This window comes from Festucalex cinctus, chromosome 13, assembly GCF_051991245.1.
Source record: "Festucalex cinctus isolate MCC-2025b chromosome 13, RoL_Fcin_1.0, whole genome shotgun sequence".
Lineage (NCBI taxonomy): Eukaryota > Metazoa > Chordata > Actinopteri > Syngnathiformes > Syngnathidae > Festucalex > Festucalex cinctus.
Window position 1 is genome coordinate 23226956 of NC_135423.1, and position 21831 is coordinate 23248786.

General features: G+C 39.8%; 1 protein-coding gene across 1 annotated transcript in view; it reads right to left on the reverse strand.

Annotated features, from left to right (window-relative positions):
* Positions 1 to 21831, reverse strand: part of epha4l (eph receptor A4, like) — a 63464-nt gene that overhangs the window by 36956 nt on the left and 4677 nt on the right. Inside the window, exon 4 of the mRNA XM_077542040.1 lies at positions 3102 to 3257. Within this exon, the coding sequence (XP_077398166.1) occupies positions 3102 to 3257 (156 nt within the window). The remainder of the gene's footprint in view (positions 1 to 3101; positions 3258 to 21831) is intronic.

The following is a 21831-nucleotide window of genomic DNA, read 5'->3' on the forward strand; positions in this document are numbered from 1 at the left end:
TGAACTCTTGTGAATCGAAATTGAATCGATTAAGGTAAATTAGAGTAGTTAGTTACCCAGCCCTACACCCAACTGTGATTAAAATAGAGCTCTTGTCAGCTTGTTCGTCTCAACTAAAATGTCCACTTCTATACTTGACAGTGTTGTATTTATTTCACTATCCATCTGTTTTTTAAGCACTCTACCAAAGAATATATTTTGGTTTAATACTACTGTAGTCTAAACTGAGCATTATAACTGTGTAACTTTTCAAGTGGACAGATGTGTAGGGTTTCTTGCTTCACACGTCAATGCTTCTAAATGCTATTTCAACCAACTTTAGCCACACCTGTCGCTCTCCCAGAATGCACCAATGGGAGTAATGGAGAGTGGGGGAGCTGTTGGCTGTGACTGACATTTTGTAATTAATCCCAAGGGGGTGTGTGGACAGGGAAATGGGATTGTAGATGAAAATCTAGGCAACCTTCAAATACATGGTCACACATCCAAAAGTTAGTCCAAAATAAAGTTGAAGTTAAAGCTTCTACCTCCCCACCTTGTCATCCGTTTATGGGCAAGCAATTTGCTCCAAGCATTAGTTCTTTCTTCTCTGTCAGCCCAGGCTTCATCTGTCTTTCTCATTTTTACTCTTAAACGTCTTCCTTCACATGCAACCACCTCTCTTCATTGTCTACCTTTTTCCCTCCTGTCTCTTCCTATCAGCATTTGTTAGCTGAGTGTTGTGCAGGTCCAAGGTGGAGGGCAGGCAAAATTGGCCTGAGCATCAAACGCCACTCCTGCAATCCATCTGGGATATATTCAATGCCCCCCTTGGGGCGTCCCCATTCCATCCTCATTCCTCTTTAGCCAAACCACCACTAAGAAAACTGGGAAAAATCTGAGAAACACATCAAGGGCCAAAAGAAACCCCAAATTGTAGAACACCCCCTCCTTGTAACCAGAAGGCAACTCCCATGGGTGTCTGTCCATGGCCTTCATTACTGCTCTGTGCTGAGTGTATGTGTAGTTTCATGTATGTGTGTACTGGATATATAAGCATTGCAACCACGAGCTACTCTCCCCAAGAACATTATGTGGTCTGTCCTGGCTAACCTGCACATATCACTTGAGAGATATCCTCTACCTAGTATAAGAATTTGTTAAAGTAACCTGATCTTGTTTTTGGAGAGATAAAAGACATAAAAATGAAACATTACTGTCTGGTTATGTTTCCCATGGATGTCAAAAAACGTCTGCCATTAAAAGCAAAAACACAAAGTAAAATTCTGCCCAGGACTAAAATGCTTCAAAAAAAGTTTAAAACTAGCAGCAAAATACTAATTCAAAGGCCGAATAAAAACCATCAATCTATTTTGTTATAATTTTGTGTTGATAGACCCTTAGTCCAATGATTCCCCCACCCTCGTTTGAACACTAGAAAGAAAAAAAATACTTAAAATATTTTTGAGTGGGTGTTGAAAGGAAGACACCAAATTGTAGGATGTCGAGGGGAGTGTGAGTGACAGCTGTAATTACCCATCAGGCTGAAAAGCAAAAACAAAATGCAGAAGGAAAAGAGCAGACGACAAACGGTGGATGGATAGTTCAAAGATCAAATGTTCAGCGGCTGACGAAGCGGGGGCCAAAGGTCGGTTGCAGTTTGGAACGCAGAAGATTGCGATGCACGGTCCAATAAAAGCAGCCAAGTAATGAGCTATGGCAGCTGTTGCTTCCAGCAGCCACACTTGAATGCCACACTGACTAACAGGACAATGGGGACGATGTCAGCCAGCAACTTCATGTAAGTGAGGCCACATAATTGGCTTTGGAGGACTTGGGATTATATATATGTGTGTGTGTATATATATATATATATATATATATATATATATAAAATCACATCCAAGTAAATGGGAAAGAATTTAGCAGTCAAATTCTCTTATGATGGGTTTATCGTATGAATCGCTATGACAACTGTGTGCCTGACGTAAACATAACAAAAACGGGACACCGGGAAGTGACCTGCGTAATATTGAGGCAAAACAATGAAATTGGCGAGATCCACCGGGGGGTGGGACTCAAGGCTCGAAAACGGGACTGCCCCAGTCAAAACAGGACATCTGGTCACCCTGGTCTGTGATTCAAATAATTAATTGAGCCATTAAAAACTGAAAATCAGGCTATTACAAACATTATCAACACTTATTCATTGTAAAAAAAAACATTTCCCAAATCAAGTGGCGTTTGATTGCACATTCATCAAACTCCAAGGGAATCATTTAACCATTTGGATTTGTTTCAACTCAGAGAGTCTAGGAATCTGCCTCTTGTCTGATCCAATAAACCGTTGAGCTGACTGATGAATCCACAGGAACTTGACAGGTCATTCGGGCTTAATGGTGAGCCAGCTATGAGCAAAGCAAGTTAACAGATGTTTTGGTTGGTAGAAATTGCTTTATGACACATACTCAGTCAGACATAAACATCTGTCACATGGAAGCAAAATTGCTGTTATTTCCTGTGCAGCAAGGGAAAGGGCCCTTTTGTTTTGAGGGTTGATACTTTTTTCTTAGTGTACATTTCGACCAATATGAACTCTAAGTAGCATGACTCAGAGGGGGAATGAAGTCTCAAAAGAAAGGAGCATCAGGAGAATGCATAATTCTCAGTGGTATTTTTTTCACCAATCATTGTGAGTTTGGCAAGGAATAATAGAATAACTGACTCATGCTGCTGGATCAAGAAAAATGGAGACCAAGAGAGGGACAAAAAGGGATTTATTTGACTTTGCTCTCTATTTGTCTTTCTCTCTCACGCTCATCTCCTGTTTTGCAATGTCTGTGGAAAAACGAATCTGGAATGTATCAGTTTGTACCCAGTTGGGATGTCGAGTACTGTGACTGATCACTAAGTACAACCTGAAATCAAAATACATCTTCAAAAACAGCCAACGCCAGGATTCAGTGTGTAGAAATATGTGTGACTGGCTAGCAATTTATTACTTTGGCAAAAGCAGCATTTGTGTGCGTAGCTTTATAGCCACTGCACTTGTTTTATGGCTTTATGTCGACATATTGCAGGCTTTAACACAAAACTTTGAACTCGATGCAGTATGTACTTACGGGTGCAGGGCATGGATGCCGGATCTGTTTCAGAGCGGAAATATCCCTTGTCGCAAGCGCAGGATGTGGAGCCCTCCCTGACAGAGTAGCTATGGAGTGGACACTTGGAACAGGCGCCATCAGTCGCCAGTGCACGGTAGTAACCGATCTTACAGGCTGAAATAGAAAGAGCAGAATTGTTATGGTTAGACGTGATCAACAGTAGGCTGCAGTTTTACCGCTGTATTTACTACAGTTCGCTCACAAGAATGTGAACCAATTGTTAAGTGAGAAAAAGAGCAAAGTGGGGGTGACATTTTTTAAACAGAGATTCAAGGTGATCTGTGACGCAACAGTTGCTATGACATTGGGCTTGACATTATGCAGTGGATGGTAACACAAGCGCACATGCACACACACCTCCATCTGAAATGGCGAGTCAACCTAACACTCCTTTTGGCGACAGTACTCCCCTTTCTCTTCTGTGACATTTTGATTGGGGGTTTCTACTTTCAAGCAGTTTCTCCATCGTCTTTCAGTTTGTATAATGGCTGGGGGAGTCCACTGATCTTATATTTCACCCCGAGTGCTGCACTAGAGCAGGCGGACAAAGGAACAATTCTCTAAAAGGTGCAGCACAGACGGTCACAACAGCGATTGGACCAAATAACCCGTCGATCCAGGAGGCTGCCATGTGCAACGGAAGATATTGAGAGAAGATTACTGGTTTCGATTTTGGTCAATTGCTCAGTGAGTGTTCTACATCTGTCTTGGGGTGGTTTGTTGACTAGCATCTCTCCAATACCTAATTGTAATTTCTTTTCACCCACAGTGAGATTTCACTCGTGATCCTGTGGTCAGAAAGCCAAGTACTTACTTACTGACTGAGCCACCACTGCCCTAAATCTACATCGGGATCTGCACCAAAGTCAAATAAGTTCCTCTTCAGCCCATGCTCCAGCGCTCTATCAACACCACCTTGTGCTAAATCCAGCTGACAACGACAATTGCAGAAGTAATGAAATCAAAAAGCTACACACGTGTAGCTGGTCCCGTCAACTTTGTCAAGTACTACTACGAACAGTCACTTGTCAACTTGGTACTCCCTTCCCTGGAAATGGTGCTATTCTATTTTCATGCAATAGACTTTTAACACATTACACCAACCAACTGACATCCTAATAGACACAAATAGCAAAGGAAGTCTTCTAACCCAATAAAATACTGAGAAATCCCTCACTGAAGGCGCAATAAAGTCTCTATTGGGCTGCGTCTCCTCTTCAGCTACTGGATTAGTGTAGAATGGTGATCTGCTAGCCGATACCTGCTGAGCCATTCTTTGCCCAATCCCACTCGGTTCATCAGGAGTAAATCCCTGCTAACGCTAAGCTAAGGGCCTCTTTGATTGTGGCCTGCAGGGGTGCGTGAAGCCTATATTTCTTTTTATCACAGTTGCGTCAAAGAGGAGAGATTAGTCAGGAGGTGCTTTGTGTTATCTACCGATCTTAACGTTCAGGCTCCAACACTAGAATTAGTTGTAACGGCGCTTTGGATTTGCGGGTTGTTTCAGGGGTTGTGTCCGCTTCAGATGACAAAAGCCATAGCTTCTTTCAGAGTTTGTACATGTGCGCTGACCAGAAAAGTGTCTTGAGTTGAGAGTCGGGTCACCCAGCTGTTTGAGATGGCGCCCCTCAGCAAAAAGCTGTAGAGAGAGTTAATTGAGCCGCATGCTTCACAGCCTTCAGGTCTGAGCCTCTTAAGGACACAGTTTTAGGGCAGGATACCTCAAACTGTGCACGGTTGATTAGGTTTTTTTTTTGCTCTTCAATTATTAAGCTGATCCTTGAGCCCCCACTGGCTATTTGAGAATATTTTCCCCACTGTCCAAATCTGGTTGCCATCAGTCATGGCTTGGCATCACTTTCTGTGGTTTTTAAATCCTGGATATTTTAAAATATGTTAAAAGATGTGAAGTCAACATATGTGGGTTTGTTTACAGCAGTGTCTGCCCTGCAGAAAGTTTTTCAGAGGAAGGATGAGAGAGGTTGATGTCTAAGTAAAGCTGGGGAAGTTGCTTCCTATTAGGAGAGGGAGCGTATGTGAGGAAAGAGAACCGCAGCAGTGGGTGGTCTAAGAAAATGTGGCCTAAGAGCAGAATCTCCCTTAAGAGCCGATGGATTTATTACTGTCCGGGCCAACGTGGCAAACCCATATGCAAGTGAAAATACCAGCGCTCAACAACAATCATGTATTTTATTTTATTTTTTAAGCCTGACAAAAGAGGTCACCCTGTCAGCTCTCAAAACCAAAAACACATTTTTATTGTTTTATTTTATTTATTTTTTTACTCAGCCATTGTCTAAATTCTCAATGTATTTTTCTTTCTCTTTTAAGCTTTCACTCTGCAGGATTTCTTTTCGATAGAGATGGTTTGTCAGGTGCCAAATCCCTAAGCTAAGAGATCAAAGGCGGACAAAAGACTGGCGACTTACTCTATTCTGAGAAGGCAAAAGATGGAATCCCACATAGTGTGGGACATCACATTCTTCCCCCTTTCCCCCCCAGAAGGCTTTTCACTCCTCAACTTTTCTCTTTTGTCAAGCTTCCTCCCACCACATCCACATCCCAATTGTTTGTCAAATAAAGCACATTTGGAGGAAAGGAGGGCATGGTTTGCGGTATTTAATGAGTAGTTTTGTTCATGTGATTGGGGTGCGTCTGCTCGTAATTAGTTGCACTGCATGAGAAGAAGAACAATCTTATGACAATGGTGCATGGACAAGAAAAACAAAGAAAAAAGATGTTGAGAGCAAGAGACAAGCAAGTCAACTATAACTCAGCTAAGTTTTCCTGTGTGGCACCAGCCTACAGCAGGCTTTGAACAGTGATGAGTTCCAAATAAAACATCAACCTACACACTCACCCATGGAAAGCCCACGTCGAATGACCTGTATACAAAGTACGGGTAAACTATTCTCCTGCCTACACAACAAAAGTATTCAATACACCAGGGACTGAAAGCGTTAGAGAAACCCTATGCAACAATAGAACGCAGGAATATAAAACCCAACACACAGCACTATATAACCTGGCGCTAGCCTAGCCTCTTTTATGATAAAAAGAGAATTAAGTTCAAACTGCAGTGTTGCCATTCTTCATTTCACTGTGATTTATCTTCTTTTGGGTGTTGAAAACCTGTTCAATGTTTTCAGTCATAACAGTCAGTGAGCGCTCTTCAGAAGGGCAGTCAGAGGTGTCTTCACACAAAGCTGCTCTTTCAAAAAAAAAAAGGAACGATCAGTTTTCAGCACCCGAGGGCAAGGAGAGCCTCTGCTCTTGAGAACCACCACTCTATTTATGCCGTATCCCTCTTTGTCTTTCTAACTTCTACTCATTTTACTACAGGTGGATAGCAGGTGAGATTCCTGTTCGAAAAGTGTTTTGTTTATCCTCTGGCGGCAATTCCTGTCTGGGTTTAACAAACTGCACTAAATCTTGGACGTATGTGCTGTCTTTTTTGACACAGATAGATGACAGACAACAATCACAGCCACCGACCTGAGCCACTGTTGATAGTGGGGATTAGTGAGGACGACTAGCTGCTGAATGTTAGCATCTGTCAGAGGAACAGCAGGAGAGTGGAGCAGGTTAACTCATTAATTCTGTCACAAGGGGTTATTAATTGCCTCCGGCCCTGACGGCGACTTGCAGCCACACGGCCAGCGAAACCTATCAGTGTGATGAATGAGGGACACACGGTCACCGAAACTGATCGCCGTGATTGATGATACTTTCAACACACGTCTTAACCTTGACCTGGCGGCAAAAAATGTCTCATATCTTATAAGATACAAAATTAATGAGTCATTAACGTGGATGATATTAATACCAGTGCTAATGAAGGCCAACAACGGACAGTAAGGTTAACAATGTTAATAATATTCTGTTGTTAATTGCCAAAGTTGTGCTGATGTTGGCTATAGCATCAGGAGCTCCAACGGATGCCAGTATTTTTTTTTTCTTGTCAAATGATTTATAAGTGTTTGCAACAGGACCAATTTATCACACAAGTGCCACCAACGACCCTGATTAAAATGTCTGCTTATATGCAAATCACAGAACTTCAATGAGGGTGTATGAATAAAATTTGCAAAACAAATGTAAACCCTCATACAGAAAAAAAAACAAAAAATCTTAATAGTGACATATTATGCATTGTATTTAAATTGAATATCAAGCATATATTTTGTGGTTATGTTATGACAAATGCATTGGAGAGCCAACTAATTTTGTATTCTTTGGATTGCATAAGGCTGTAAACAAAAAACAAAAAAAACAACAACAAAAAAGTACAAAAAATAATTAAATATTGTTTGGAAGGCTTCCTGTGTACCAAGTACTCCACCTTTGTATGCACACGTAGACCTTAACTTCCTCCTCAACTCCTCGAAAGAAAATTAGTACAATAGCCTTATCATAAAAATCTGAAGTATTCCACCCAACCTCTTGAGAATGGTCAAGAGTGACCACACCTTAAAATCCAAGGCATGGGGCACAGAAGCTAAACGTAAGAACGAAACATATAGAAGAGAGGCATAATTTAGGAAGATAAAGTGTCTGAGTTGTTAAAAAGCTAGCAAACAGAAGCATCTTCGGTTGATTCCACATTTGCACTTATGCCAGACTTTCTCGGGGGGTTGCCACCTGAACCTATCGCACCAACCGAAGAAGGACTTTTTATGAACTGCAATGTACACTGCGGGTGCATCATGGCCTGTAAATTCAGGCAAAGATAAGGCTGTGTAAACAAACTGCTCACAAATTAATCATGATTAATATTTTCTTCATAACCGAGCAGCCCTATTCAACGTGATGTGATATAACATATCTGATATACCTTTTCAGCTTCATCTGATAATTATCAGAGTGTGCAAGTCATATACAGTAAGTCCAGCAAGGGCAGTGGAGGGCACATAAATTTGGTATTGTTTTTATGCAATTTATCTGCAGCATGATCTCCGGGGAGTGAACGACTTACATGTGTGTTTGATTAGGCAGCAGAGCTGGATGCTTTCCTGACATTGTTTACAATGAAAAGAGCTGTATCTTAATTTATCATAAACAAACGAAACAGAGAGGTGGAGGTTGATGAGTATGCAAATGTGGTTATGATCGCGGACACAAATATGGACGCGCCACTAAACAATGGAGACAGCCAAACTGCTCAACTCACAGCATGTCAAGGAGAATGGGGCAGGAAAAGGGAGGATGTGTGAGAACATCAACAAATACACACTAAGAATAGGTAAGAGCAAGAGGAAGTGATAGGAAGTCACTCTCAAAGGGGTCTCATATCCAGTTATGTAAACAAATGTAAGCCACATGTTGAGCCGCAGCACAAATAACATAACAAATCACCACAATCTCTTAATTTAAAAAAAAAAAGTCACATAAGAGCAGGTTATTTATTTATTTATTTATTTATTTATTTGTTTATTTATTTTTCACAGTTTTTATTTTATAGAGCACTAGCTTTGGGTCAAAACCTTGTACCTCTAAAATCGTCACTTTTCAAGAGACACTAAAACGGTGACACCCACACATGCGGAATGACCAAAAGTACAGAATTTTGAAAAAAAAAAAAAAAAATGTGCCAAATTGTGTCTTACACACTTGTCTTAATATTATTTCGTTACAGAAATCTTTTTTCAGTTTTTGCTTTAGTAATTTCATTGGTGTTGTTAACTATAATAACCTTGAATATGAGATGATTATATTTTGACACTCAAACAAACATTACATAACTTTTCAAACTTCTAGCCAATCACTTTAATTAAACGATAACAATGACATCAGTAACTGAAATTGGGCGTAGCCTAACAATCTGTAAATTGACGCAACCTAAATAAATACTGCACAGTGCACAAAGTATAAACAAATTCTGAACACAAGGAAGTGTTCCAAAAAACAACTAGGGTTTTTTTATATTGCTATATTTACAATCATATGTGTTTGCTTAACAACAAACAAGTCCAATATGTGTACACATTCAGTACCAGTCCAAAGTTTGGATACATCTTGTGCTTCCAAACTTTTGAATGGTTCAATTTCTATTTGAACTCATTTTAAATCATATTACAAACCTATTGGCCATGTACGCAAGAACGAACTGCATACATGAATTAAATGCCTTTGTAGTGTCTGTCATACAAAACACGATCCATATACTGTACTCTATGATTGATGCATGTGACCTCCCGTGTAAGTCATAAAATGATCATGTCGATGTGCCTAGCATGTTCATCCATGGACCTACTTTACAGCAGCGATAGCAATGGAAAAGTAGAAATAGCAGAACAGGACATCATTATCGCCAGATGATTTATTGATACAAAAACAACAACATCGCCACAATAATCTTACAAATAATAAATTGTATTCAGCAATACATCTGTTTGAAAACAAACACTTCAATGAAACCATACACATCAGTCACAAGTTACAACTAAAATCTGGCAAAAAAAAAACAACAACAAAAAAACACATAAAACAAAATTTCAGTGTCAACGGTTGATAGGTCTGGCTGGAGAGATCTGTGGGATGGCTAATCATAGCTTGACTGATGGATGAAAATGTGTATTTTCAAGCTATTTGTTTAGGTAAATCTCTGTGGAGCTACCAGGGACAGCCTGTCTGGGGACTCGAAACACCTTCCATTGTGTGTTCTTGAGGGTGTGTGTACACGTTACAATCCATTGTGGCACTGGGACGTGTACGTCTCCACGTAGTGACATACTTTCAGTATATGCTACGTATGCATGTGTGTTAGCCATTGTTCATAAAGTTCGTCCTGGATCATTAGTTCCTCAAAAGTTTATGACAACCCAAATGACTTCACTGTCATGGCTGTAGCCGGCTCCTGATCTCACCCTCATCTTTCTCTTTCACTTAGAAGGTTGAGGTCATTGCTGTTGTGGAAGCAATAGTCACCCTGACTAAAAACGGTATATACGGTATATATATATATATATATATATATATATTAATATATATATTACGAATTATTGACCAATCTAAAATGTTGAAAATAATGGCTTGCTCTCTTTGACGATACAATGTTAATGATTGAACAAATATGCCGTTTTTGGGGTCTGATTTGTAGTGATGATTTTGGAGGTACAAGGTTTTGAGCTGACGGCACCGGTATACAGTATGTGTGTTTGTGCGTGTACTGTGTAATTCCAATGTTTGCTAATAATGTGTGTCGCCTTTAACTTGCTTGTGGGTCTATTCTTTCCACTCTAACTTCTGGTTAGTTGAACAAGTCTATGGAGTGGAGACAGATTCACACTGGTGCTTATATGAGTTACTTATTACTTAATAAGTCTGTGGTAGTCTTTAGCTTTAATGTGAGAAACACAAAGGGTAACTGTGTCGGGAGATAAAGTTGTACAAGACAGTGAACGCCACTAGAAAAGGACCAATGATAAGGTTGGAGATATTTTGGAACATTGGTCGTGAGTTTATGGTAGCACTACAGATTTTTGGACTATCACATTACTTGCATTTAGGGAGACCCAACCATGCTCAAATGTTAAATTAGTTGTCTAAATTGTAGTAATGTGAGCTATGGAACAAATTTTGTTGGGTGCCCCTTGCCCAAATTTGCCATGAATTACAAGAACAATAAGAATCTATTTATCGTCATTGCAACAGGTACTGTACAAAAAAAATTGAAGTCACATTGTGTAAAGTGTATAAAAAAATGGTCCAAAAGTATATCACACAACAATAGTCACACATCAAGGTGCAGAATAAAAAGAATGAGAAATGCCGAAAAACTTATCTTTTAACCAAAATCTCTGAGTTCAGTTGTCCTGCTGACATTAGAATAAGAATCTGAAGCATGTGCTATGTGCAATATTTGGTACAGGTAGCAGCAGTGACAGTAATATCGCCCGCAGCCACCGCAGGTCATGACCCGACTACAGCAGGCTTGTTCAGAGAGCAATCACCATCAATACCCATAACCCCCCACTTCACCTTTCACATCCCAGCCATTTATCAGACCAACTAGACAGAAGTCCATTCATCATTGTCTCGTCTTCCTTCCGCACACTTCCTCCATTTAACACGTATGCTTCTTCTTCAATACTAGAGGCAACTGTTGTATATTCAACTTTCGCTTTTCTTGACTCTCATCCATAATCATTTTTTTTTCTTTTTCCTTCTCTTTATCCCTTATGCTCTACACAGTGTGTGTCTGTGAGGGATCGTGGCTTTCCTCTTCCCCTTCCAACAGTATTTGACAGCTCACTGAGGATCAGAAGGGATCATGGTTTCTAATCCCAGAGACATGCCCCTGCATGGACACACCTCTGCCTTTGGTCACTGATCAGCAGCTTTGGATCCCCAGTGCTGAGAGCACTACACATTTTCCAAATTACATTTTCAGCTTTGCTGTCGAGTGGGTGCAAAGAACAGGGAACCCTGAGGTGTGTTAATGCACATGCACTTTACACGTCTACAGTATCCTATGCGTAGATGCAAATGCATACTCATATTAATGCTCACTCAGTCAGCAGGATTGCTAAAGGATTGCTGAGGACGTGGTTACCAAATTCACTTCCAACAACAAAGTGTTCTTTCAGTATATTTGTTCAGGATTTTTTTTTTCTCCACAGCATTGCATATGTAGATCTATATTGTGTTATATTATGTGTCATTTTTTTCAAGCTGAACTGAATTATAATCATCAGTCCGTTATTTTATTTTAACCACGCTTCTGTCATGACTTCGTCACCACTATTTTAGGACCCAGAGACAGAAGTTGGCATTTTTTTAGTGCATCATTCGTCAGTGGTTGTCAAAATGGGCGTCCCTCGACTGAGGGGTCCGTCGGTACTTGACCCGGTTAGTGACGATTACACTGACAAACAAAAGAGAGATGGAGAGTTTCTCGTCATTCGATAGCAAAAAAGGCGTCCATTTGTGACGGACTGATGGATTACTGATAGTATGCCCACCCCGGTTATATATTTGTTTTTACGCATGTATATATTTAATATAGTTCCTCAATGATTGACTGAGGGTAATCAGTTACTGACTCATATCGTTAGTGAGGCATTGGGGTCCATTTGGAACGACTACAAATATTACAAAATTAATGTGCCTTGCCTGATAAAAGGTCAAATCAGCATTTCACCAAATGCACTTTGCACTCTGATTTTACAAGGTGATTAGATTAGGTTATGAAATGCATCCTAAAACAGACTTGCATTCAAATCCTGGGATGATTAACCACTGTACCATTTCCAACCCCTGCCGTGATTATAAATGGGGTTGAGTTCATTAAAATGGATCCTGCGTCCTGTGCCAGGCCCCATCAGATTACAGAGCAGCCCTTTATTGCAATTTTTTATTTATTTTTGGTCATATAAGACCTAACTGATTGCCACAGAGCAGCCTTTGATTTGGCCACTGAATCTGTGCCCTGGAGTGAAACGGATGACAACGGAAGAGTAGCGAAGACCACCTTCTATCACCGGGGCAGGATCAGGAACACTCTAGATAGAAATCAGCAGAAGAAAGAGACAGTGAGGGATGTAACATTTTTAAGCTGTTTGCAATCACCCTCCTATTGTGGACTCTGAGTGAAAGTTGGCCATGCATCTGATGAGCTGTTGGGCTGCTTAGTTTCTGCCCCAGATCTCACTGACTTGGACACTAGTTTGATACAGTCTATGATATGTCTACTACCAGTGTTGGGAACATGACTTTATTAAAGTAATTAGTTATAGTTACTCATTACTTGCTCAAAAAAGTAAGTGAGTTAGTAACTGAATTACTTCATAATAAAAGTAACTCATTACCAGGCAAAGTAACTATTTTCACTACTAAAAAAAAAGTTTTACATCAAATAATTAGATTTTTTTTATACTAATTATTATTATTATTATTATTATTATTATTATTATTATTATTATTATTATATATATTTTTATAGGAATTCTAATTATGTCCAGGCTATAAAGGGTGTTTTCATTGATTTTTGTTAGCATTTATGTCACGCAAATGTCTCACTCCATAATGACAGATAACCTACTTGTTTCTACCACTGCCAATTACTACAACAATCAGAATAAAATAAATAAATAAATAATACTGGATGGATATGGTGATTTGCGGCACATGTCTCCATAATATATGTATTATTTATTTTTTTTGACAGTTGTTGCACAGACGGTTAAGAGGAATACAATTGTTGGCGTGATTAATTACATTATGAGGCGAGTGTTTCACGTGTTTCATGTGTCGCTATGACTTATCTTTTCCTTATATTTGTTATGGTGCTTATGGAGTTGTAAAGTCCCATTATGATTCTTGGTGGAACAGAATTGTCAGTAAATCTCATGGCAGCCGTTTTTCTTCAGATTTGTAACAATGTTATTTTGGCCAACATCAGTTGTCAAACGAACTCCACATCAGTTCCAGACTAGGGACGTGACTTGATTATAATGCTAACATGTTCATTGTGAAGGAAGACACGTCGCGCCATGCTTCCCACAGTGCCTACATAATAAAAGTCACTACGCCTTGAATCTGATAAGACACCTTTACTGTGACAAGGTGTGACGACAACAGTGCATCTAGATGATGGTGTTATGTTTGCTTTTGTAATTAAAGATAAATGTTTTTTTGCTGTTTCCGTCTAAAATAGCATTAATATTCGCTTCTTTAATTAATTCCAGAAAGATTTCTTTTTCCTTGTTCCCCTAAACATACGTTACTTTATCAGCCGCCATTGTTTTGTGACTACAAACGTACGTGTGATGTAATATCCGGTCAAAACATGTGACGTGTATCCAGTCTTGTCAGCGTTTATATGGAAAACCTGTTTCCATAGCCAAAATTTGCATTTTCCTTTTTTCGATACTCTTTAAAATACACCCCCTTCAATCATAAAAACTTTCGTTTGTGAATTTTGGGCCCTTTTTCAAATTTTTAGCGTTTCCATTCAGTTTTATTTTTGGATTTATTCAAAATTCGAATAAAAACGGGTGGATGGAAACCCCACTAATGTGTGAGCACATCAATCTTTCGCTTTGACCTTCTGTCGCAGGTGATTTACTCATACATTGTGTGCTAAAATTTAAAATTGCCCCTTCTAAAACTGTAGTTACAGTGTTATGCCCGAGCTTTCGGTAACAGTTTGACCGAGGCCACGGGGAATGTAGGTGTAATAGTGAACCAACGTTTGAGGTACAGAAAAAGCACAGTTGTCAGACTGGAACTAAATCTCTATCCACTTCACTTCCTCTTGTGATTTTTGTTTCTCTTTGTCTCTCTACCTCCCACCCTGCCTCTCCATCTCTATCATCCATCGTCTCGGCTTCCTGGCAAGTAAAGCCTGTTATTCCTTTTTCGGCAACAAAGACGATGGCAGGGGCCCGCTTTCTAAAATAGCCCATGCCCATTTGATGGCCATCCACTTCTTCCTCTTTCTGTCCGTCTTTCTCTGCCTATACATCAGTCCATCTCACTTTATAAACACCTTCTCTGCTTGCCACCTCTCAACTGAGGGAGAAAAGGGTTTTGCGGAGGAGGGGGAGGTAGGGAAATTTAAAGTGAGCTAAAGAGAAAGAAAAGGGCAAGGGAGCAAGGAGGAGAGTGTGCACAAGTGCGGGATAAAATGGAAGGAGAAGGAGGAAAACAGCCGGAGGAATGGTGGGACGGCATTGAAGGGGGATTGAAAGAACTGCCGGGTTGTGATGGTACAGCCAGGGTATTGATTCGGGCCTTTTGACATGCTAATTTGCTTGCTGACTGCTTTAATCGCTCCCCCTTCCCATCATGAGCTTCAAAGACGTTGCTTTTCAAAAAGATGGGCGAGAGGAGAGGAGACGAGATTGAAATTGTGACGTATTTCTTCCCCTCTCTGATGTTGCCACAGCAAATGCCGAGCTAGGGCCTGAGTAAAAACATCCATCATGTAAGTTGTCAAACGTGTGATGTGCTAATAAGTCTTTGTAGGCCGAACAGTTCTGCATAAAAATGCAATCTTGCCAATTAGTCTAGTTGACTGACAGGAAATTATGCAAGCACAAACGCAAATGATGACAGTGAGACAGTGACTTGTTATTAAAGGGGTGATTAGATCTTCATTCTGTACTTTTTTTTTTTTTTTTTTAAGGTTTATTTTACAGGATGACCCAAGAGTCTCATCACTCTCCTTAATGTGATTGTATATTTAATTTTACTTGGGTTTTGCACTTTGGGACTGCCGTGTTCAACAAAAGCACAATGATTGATGTACAAGTATTATGTTAACACTATTGAGCTGTGCATGTGTTATTGTCATGACCCATAGGTCCTATTTGCAAATATTAGGCAAAATGAACTAAATAGGATTTTGTAGATTTAAGTGTTATTTCAGTTCCATTTGGGATTAATCTAGCGTCTAATAAGATTTAAGTGACACCAGTTGCTATTGAACAAACAAACAAACTTTATTTTGGAATCAGCCAGTCCTCCCTGCAGCGTCGCCAGCTTGTCCAAAATACTGCTGTTCGTCTCCTTACTGGTGCCCGAAAGAGGGAACACATAACCCCTATCCTGGCCTCTCTTCACTGGCTGCCCGTGAAATTTAGAATCCACTTTAAGATTCTTCTATTTCTTTTCAAATCTCTCAATGGTCTTGCCTCAGGTCAGCGGACCAGACTCAATTGGAGGTACCGAGGGCTAAGCGGAGGCTTAGAGGAGCCTTTGCTGTTGCCGGTCCCTCCCTTTGGAACGACCTTCCACTAAATATTAGGTAGTCCCCCTCGTTATCCTCTTTTAAAACATGTCTTAAAACACATCTGTATTCTTTGGCTTTTGCCGCACCATGATACTTTTTCTTGGTGTCTTGTGGTGTGTATGAGTTTGATGTTTAGTCTACTTATTTATGTATTTATGTCTTTATTCACTGCTTCTTTTGTATTTACTGATGTAAGATGTGTTTACTTGTAAAAAAACAAAAAAAACAAAACCTGTATTCGCACTTCAAAATGTTTGCTTTGTTCTTGTTTGCTGCAAAACCGATGTTTGTTTATGTACAGCACTTTGTATACAGCAATGCCTATTCTTAAAGCGCTTTATAAATAAAGTTGAGTTGAGTTTTCATCTTAGAGCAAAATATAAAATTTTAATAAAAAATAAATAAATTAAAAAAAAGCTATTTGACACCTTTTAGTTGAGCTGTTAACAGTCAATACTTGGATTATTATTTTTATTTTTTATTTTTATTTTTACACTTACATGGCACTTACTATATTAAAATATATCTGTAAATAGATTACCGGTAATTGAAAATTTTATGGAACTTCCAGTTTAATTATTTCAGGAGATGAGGTTGTTTGAAAACTCACCAAAGATTTTTGTTCCTCTTTTGAGGCGCCACAATTTTATTTATTTATTTATTTATTTATTTATTTATTTATTTATTTATTTATTTATTTATTCATTCATTCATTTGTGCTTTCAATGAAAGGGAGAAGATCGAATCTTTGCAAAACCATTTGAGCAGAATTCCATTTTTTTTTTTTTTTAATACTGGAATAATGTGAGCCAACTATGTTTATACTTGGCCGCATATGCACATTGTATGCTATGTATGCGCTGTGGGAGCTGCAAAGCCATCAGCTCGGGTCACGCTCCATCACCGATGGCTTCCTGCCCTTAACAGGGCACCGCGAGGAGAAAGAGAGGGTGGTGAGTGTTAGGAACTGTGAAGGAAACAAATGCTGCAGGACGGCATCCCATGCAGGAAAAACATTTCAGCACCTCAGCTAATGATAGCTGAATTACCACCCGCACTCGTACCGCCCCTCCTTCTTTTCACCAGTCAAGGATATACGCATTAGGGGTGTGGACTTTATATCTTTTTGCCGATAAACAAGTTTCCAAATGCTATTTTTCTGATTTTAGGAGCAGTGCAGGATTATATGTGAAAGGTTTTGTCTTCCATTCAACATCTGTTGTTCTTTCCTGCTCTGGTTTGGTTGATCCCTTGTGTCTATTCAGCGGCACAAAATGAGCCTCTCTGGTGGCAGGGTGAGTGATGAGTACATTCACCTCCACTCTGCTGGGCTCCGTTCTGCTCCCAGTGTCTATGCGGGTGTGCTAACGCATACTAATGTGTGCATCTGCGGTGCATATTTGCAAATATGTGCCCACTTGACTAGATTATAAAATATGCCATTTTTAGATATGAGAGGATAGATGTTAGTTTGTAGAAAAGTCTTTGAACATGACTTGGCTGGCATTTGGACTATTGCACAGGTTTTTGTGCACATTCCCACATTGTGTTTGTGGAAACAATGACAGGTGATGATGTTCTTGTCTTTCTTGCAACAATGAAGGTAATCTCCAGCCAACTCCCATCTTACAAACCTTAACCACCTGGACAGCCAGAACTGAGTGCATGTAAAATAAAAGCAGCCAAACTGGGGGCGAAACTTTAATAGCTATCAGGAACTCAAACTGGAGGGTGTTTGGAAGGAGAGACACACGAAAAGAGAAAATGCAACAGGAGACCAAATGAATACAAACAACCACACTAACAAGGACACTAATTGTTAATTTGTGTGGAGAATCCAGGACAGAAATAGATGGTTGAGGCTTTTCTTTGCATAAAGCCACCAGGGACTATCAGGCTAAATAGAATTATGAGGTGAATTTAGATTAATAGTCCCCAATAAATAGTTAACACATTGGATTCTGAAATATTAGGGATAAACAGTTTACGTGTATATACATATCACAAACAAAACCATGACGCACAGACAACGTCATTACGCAAAGAGACATCATTTCAGCGTTTAGCTTCCTACGGTCATTAAGATATTATTAGTGTGGTGACTGGTGAATGACATCATGAACATAGAGTAATCAAAATCTGTTTCCTCCTCGCTCCAAATGGACATTTGTATGACAGGGCCAGCCGCAGAAAAATATCTCCAGTTTGCAAAAAAAAAACAAAAAACGGCTACGTGTATACAGGGCCTTAGTTTCAGTTAACCATTGGCAACATAAGATGGCCGCCGCATATTGAAGTAGTGTCTGTAACTGTTATTGCTATTAGCTTAGTTTTTTTTTTTTATCCTTGTAAATTATGTGTTGATTAGAGGTGATGAACAGATTGAATGTGTTGGTGTGTGGGTGTGTGTGTAGGGGGGGGTTTGGGGGGGGGGGCGGGGGGGGCTGTGTTTTAAGTGTCTGTCACCTTCACGCTTCAAGAGCATATTGTCTACATTCAACAAACTCACAGACAGACAAATGCAGCTTGTAAATAAACAGCTGATATAAACACAAGAAAGCCTGTTCATTTTGATAAAAACAGACAAAATATGATGATGATGATGATGATGATGATGATGATGATGATGATGATGATGGTGCAGTAACCAAATTGCTGCCAGAGCACTTCATCCTTCTCCTCTCCCTCCTTGACGAGACAAATTGTGATTACCATCTCCCCAGAGTGACACATGTAGTCCACTAATCTCCCCTCACCCCACCAGCACATCAACATCCGTCTAAAAGTATGGACCCCGTCACCAGATGAGGAGCGAGACTCAGGACACCCTGAACCCCCCACCCTTGCACAACAGAGCAGGGAAAGGGATCCCAAATACAAACATACAGAGTCCTCTCTTTTTTAATCAGGGGCCCCTTTGGACCTCCGTGCCCCGGTTGCCCCTCTCGCTTTCCCTATAGACGACACCCTCAGCCCACCTTGAGCACAGACACACACTCTACACAGCTGTCAAAACCCTGATGTCTTAATCAATCCTGGATCCGCAACCCTGTCAGACACAGTGCTAAGATGGATGCACGAAGGGATCACCTCTGACCTCTGCCAGGGGTGGAGAATGCAACTCCTACATCCCCCCCCATTCTCTCTCTCTCTCTCTCTCTCTCTCTCTCTCTCTCTCTCTCTCTCTCTCTCTCTCTCTCACGCACACACCAATCCCAATGAGCTCTGACGCTGTCCCCAGACAATGACGAAAGAAAGCCCATTCATCCGCCGCTAGGAACCAGAGGCCAACAAGTGCCGTCAACCTGGCACATACATTCACAAATATAAAATTGGTATTAAACCTGAATGAAGATTGAAACCATGTGACGTGAACTTCAAACCCTTCTGTCAAATGGAAGTGAAGGGATTCTCTCATAAAAAAAATTGTCACGCTGGGCAGTGTTACACATCCAATCAGTGCATGTAACAACTGACTGCCTTCACTTGAGCGCAAGCATACAAACAGCATTAAGTTACCTAAATAAAAATGTTAAGATGTTCTTAGATAGCCATTAGGCATCCAAAGAAAGAATGGCACAGCCAACTTAAATATACTGAAAGTAATGCAGTGATATAGGCCTTAATGGATATGTTGGCTTGAAAAGCAATGCTGCCAGTAAAGTGGCTGCAAATATAACGAGGCCACATACTTCATACGATCATGGTTTCCAAATCCTTTATTGCCTTTTGGAGTGTGTATGGTATTTTCTATTCTGAAATTAAAGAGATTTACAGTAGTATTTAGAGGCTGAGCAAAGCGGAGCACTCAGGAACAAGGCCAAGGTTCTCATTTTGATTTGACGTGAACAAATTCCAGTGCAAGCTATTTAGCATTCATTTAAAGTCTGTAACTAAATACCAGTCATGGTCTCTTTATTTCAACCCTCCATCAATCCATCACTCTCAGGAAGAAAACAGCCTTTCTGACAAGTCAAATCAGTTGGTTTTTGTACGGGAGCACAAGCACATGTAGTCATACAGAACCATCTGTGACCACTTGGATGCATTTTCCTGGGCTCCCCAAGCAGCCAACGTTACCCCTAAATCACAAGTCCTGTTTGTCATGCAATTAGTTCAAGATAAAGGCTCCCCATAAATAAGGAGAGGCGTCCTTGTCTGCCCCCTTGTTAATCACCCGTGTTCAGCCTATGACCCCTCACTGCTGAGGCTCTGTGCTTATTGAGCATTTCAGTCACTAACAGTTAGTGGGATGCACCAGTAGGATACGGTGACAGAATCGGAGTGGTTTGCATTGTCAACTGAAAACTTTGAAACTGAAAACTCAATCTGGTTACGGGCTGCACTCAATCTGCAAAGCAATATTAGTCAAATCAAAGAAACCAGTGTTATAAGGCTTCAGCTATTGAATATTTGGGTATTCAAGACATCCTCCTGTAATTTCTGTTGAATAATGAAGTATTCGGATAAAAAAAACTATATACCTATATATAAATATTTTTTTCCTTTGTCTCGCAAACATTTTCACTGAAGCAACCTCCTTCGCTCCTGGCTCTTTTACTGGATTTTGATTCATTTTGCAAGGCCCACAAAATATTGTGTTCTATTGCTATAAAAATATGGAACTTACCAAAAGAAAAATTAGAGTCTCTTCTTTCATCAGGAAAAAAATGTATATTTTAATCTGTTTCCATTTTACTGCAATTAGCATTTGAATACAGCTAAGTTTCATCATAACTCAGAAATCTGTTTAAAACAGTCGGGAAAAAAAGAAGCTTTTGCCACATTGCCCTGGTTTAGCTCATAATCTGCTGCCACCTGCTGGCTGTTTTTGTAATAACTACCATTGCTTTAAGCGTTCTCTTCAGAGGCTGCATCAAAGCCTTCTGTATGCTCTAGCATTAAAAAAAAAAAAAAAGAAAAAAAAACATGAAAAAAAAACGTATAAATATGTCTTTGGGAGCATGGCAATATTTAAAATTGAACATATTTATACGTTTTGGGAGCAAATGAGTTAATAATGAATGACCAACTGGTATTCATTTGTATATGAACATTTGAAACTGTGCTTAGTAGCACATTATTGTCTTCTCTAGAAGTATTAGTGTGGATTTAGACAAATCTCTCTAGATGTTGCTCTATGAGATGAAGTGACATTAGAATCACAGAACCGATTTGCCGGCTAAAACAGCACATTTGAATAAGGTTTGTAAAAAAATAAAATAAAAAAGTGATCCGTAAATGGTAATACAATACAATACAGTATCATCTTTTGTGAGTGCCCTTATTTGGGAATTGAATGTGATTTCAGGACTACGTTGTGCTTCTGACGTTGGTAGCAACAGTTTGTGGTGGCAAAACACCCCAAACGCAGAAAGACACTCAAGTCAGCGTTAAACTATGACACGTTGCCGGGAACAATTTAAAAATAAAAGCAGTCCAAGGCATTGATGTCTGTATATTATTTGATAAGGTGAGAATTATTTTTTACTCAAATTACTCACTTTCGTTTCATAATAAACTTCAACTTATTGAAAAAGAAATGTGTGAAAAATTCTTATTTTTATTTGAAAGTGTTCTCTGGAAACAGAAATGAAACAGGCTGACAGGCTTGTGTATGTGTAAGTTAGTCTATAAGTTCATTGTCATGCTTGCAATTCTGTTTTTCTGATTAAAAACCTGAGCGAATCTCTCCTCTGACCTTTGACCCCCGTCAAACAGCCCATTACAGGATCACAGCTAGCTGAGCCAATAGTAATTGTCCTCGAAGGGCTATTCCGCACAGCCAAATAGCACTATTTCAATCCCATTTCAGGCCTGCATATTTTCACTCCTCTTAAACCTGCTCGAAACCATAAGCTCTAAACTACTTTTATTTTATTTTTTGTCTAAAGCTCTGCAGTCCCATTAGAGGCTCATACCCTCTGTCTGGAGTCGCCAATTCTCAAGGGA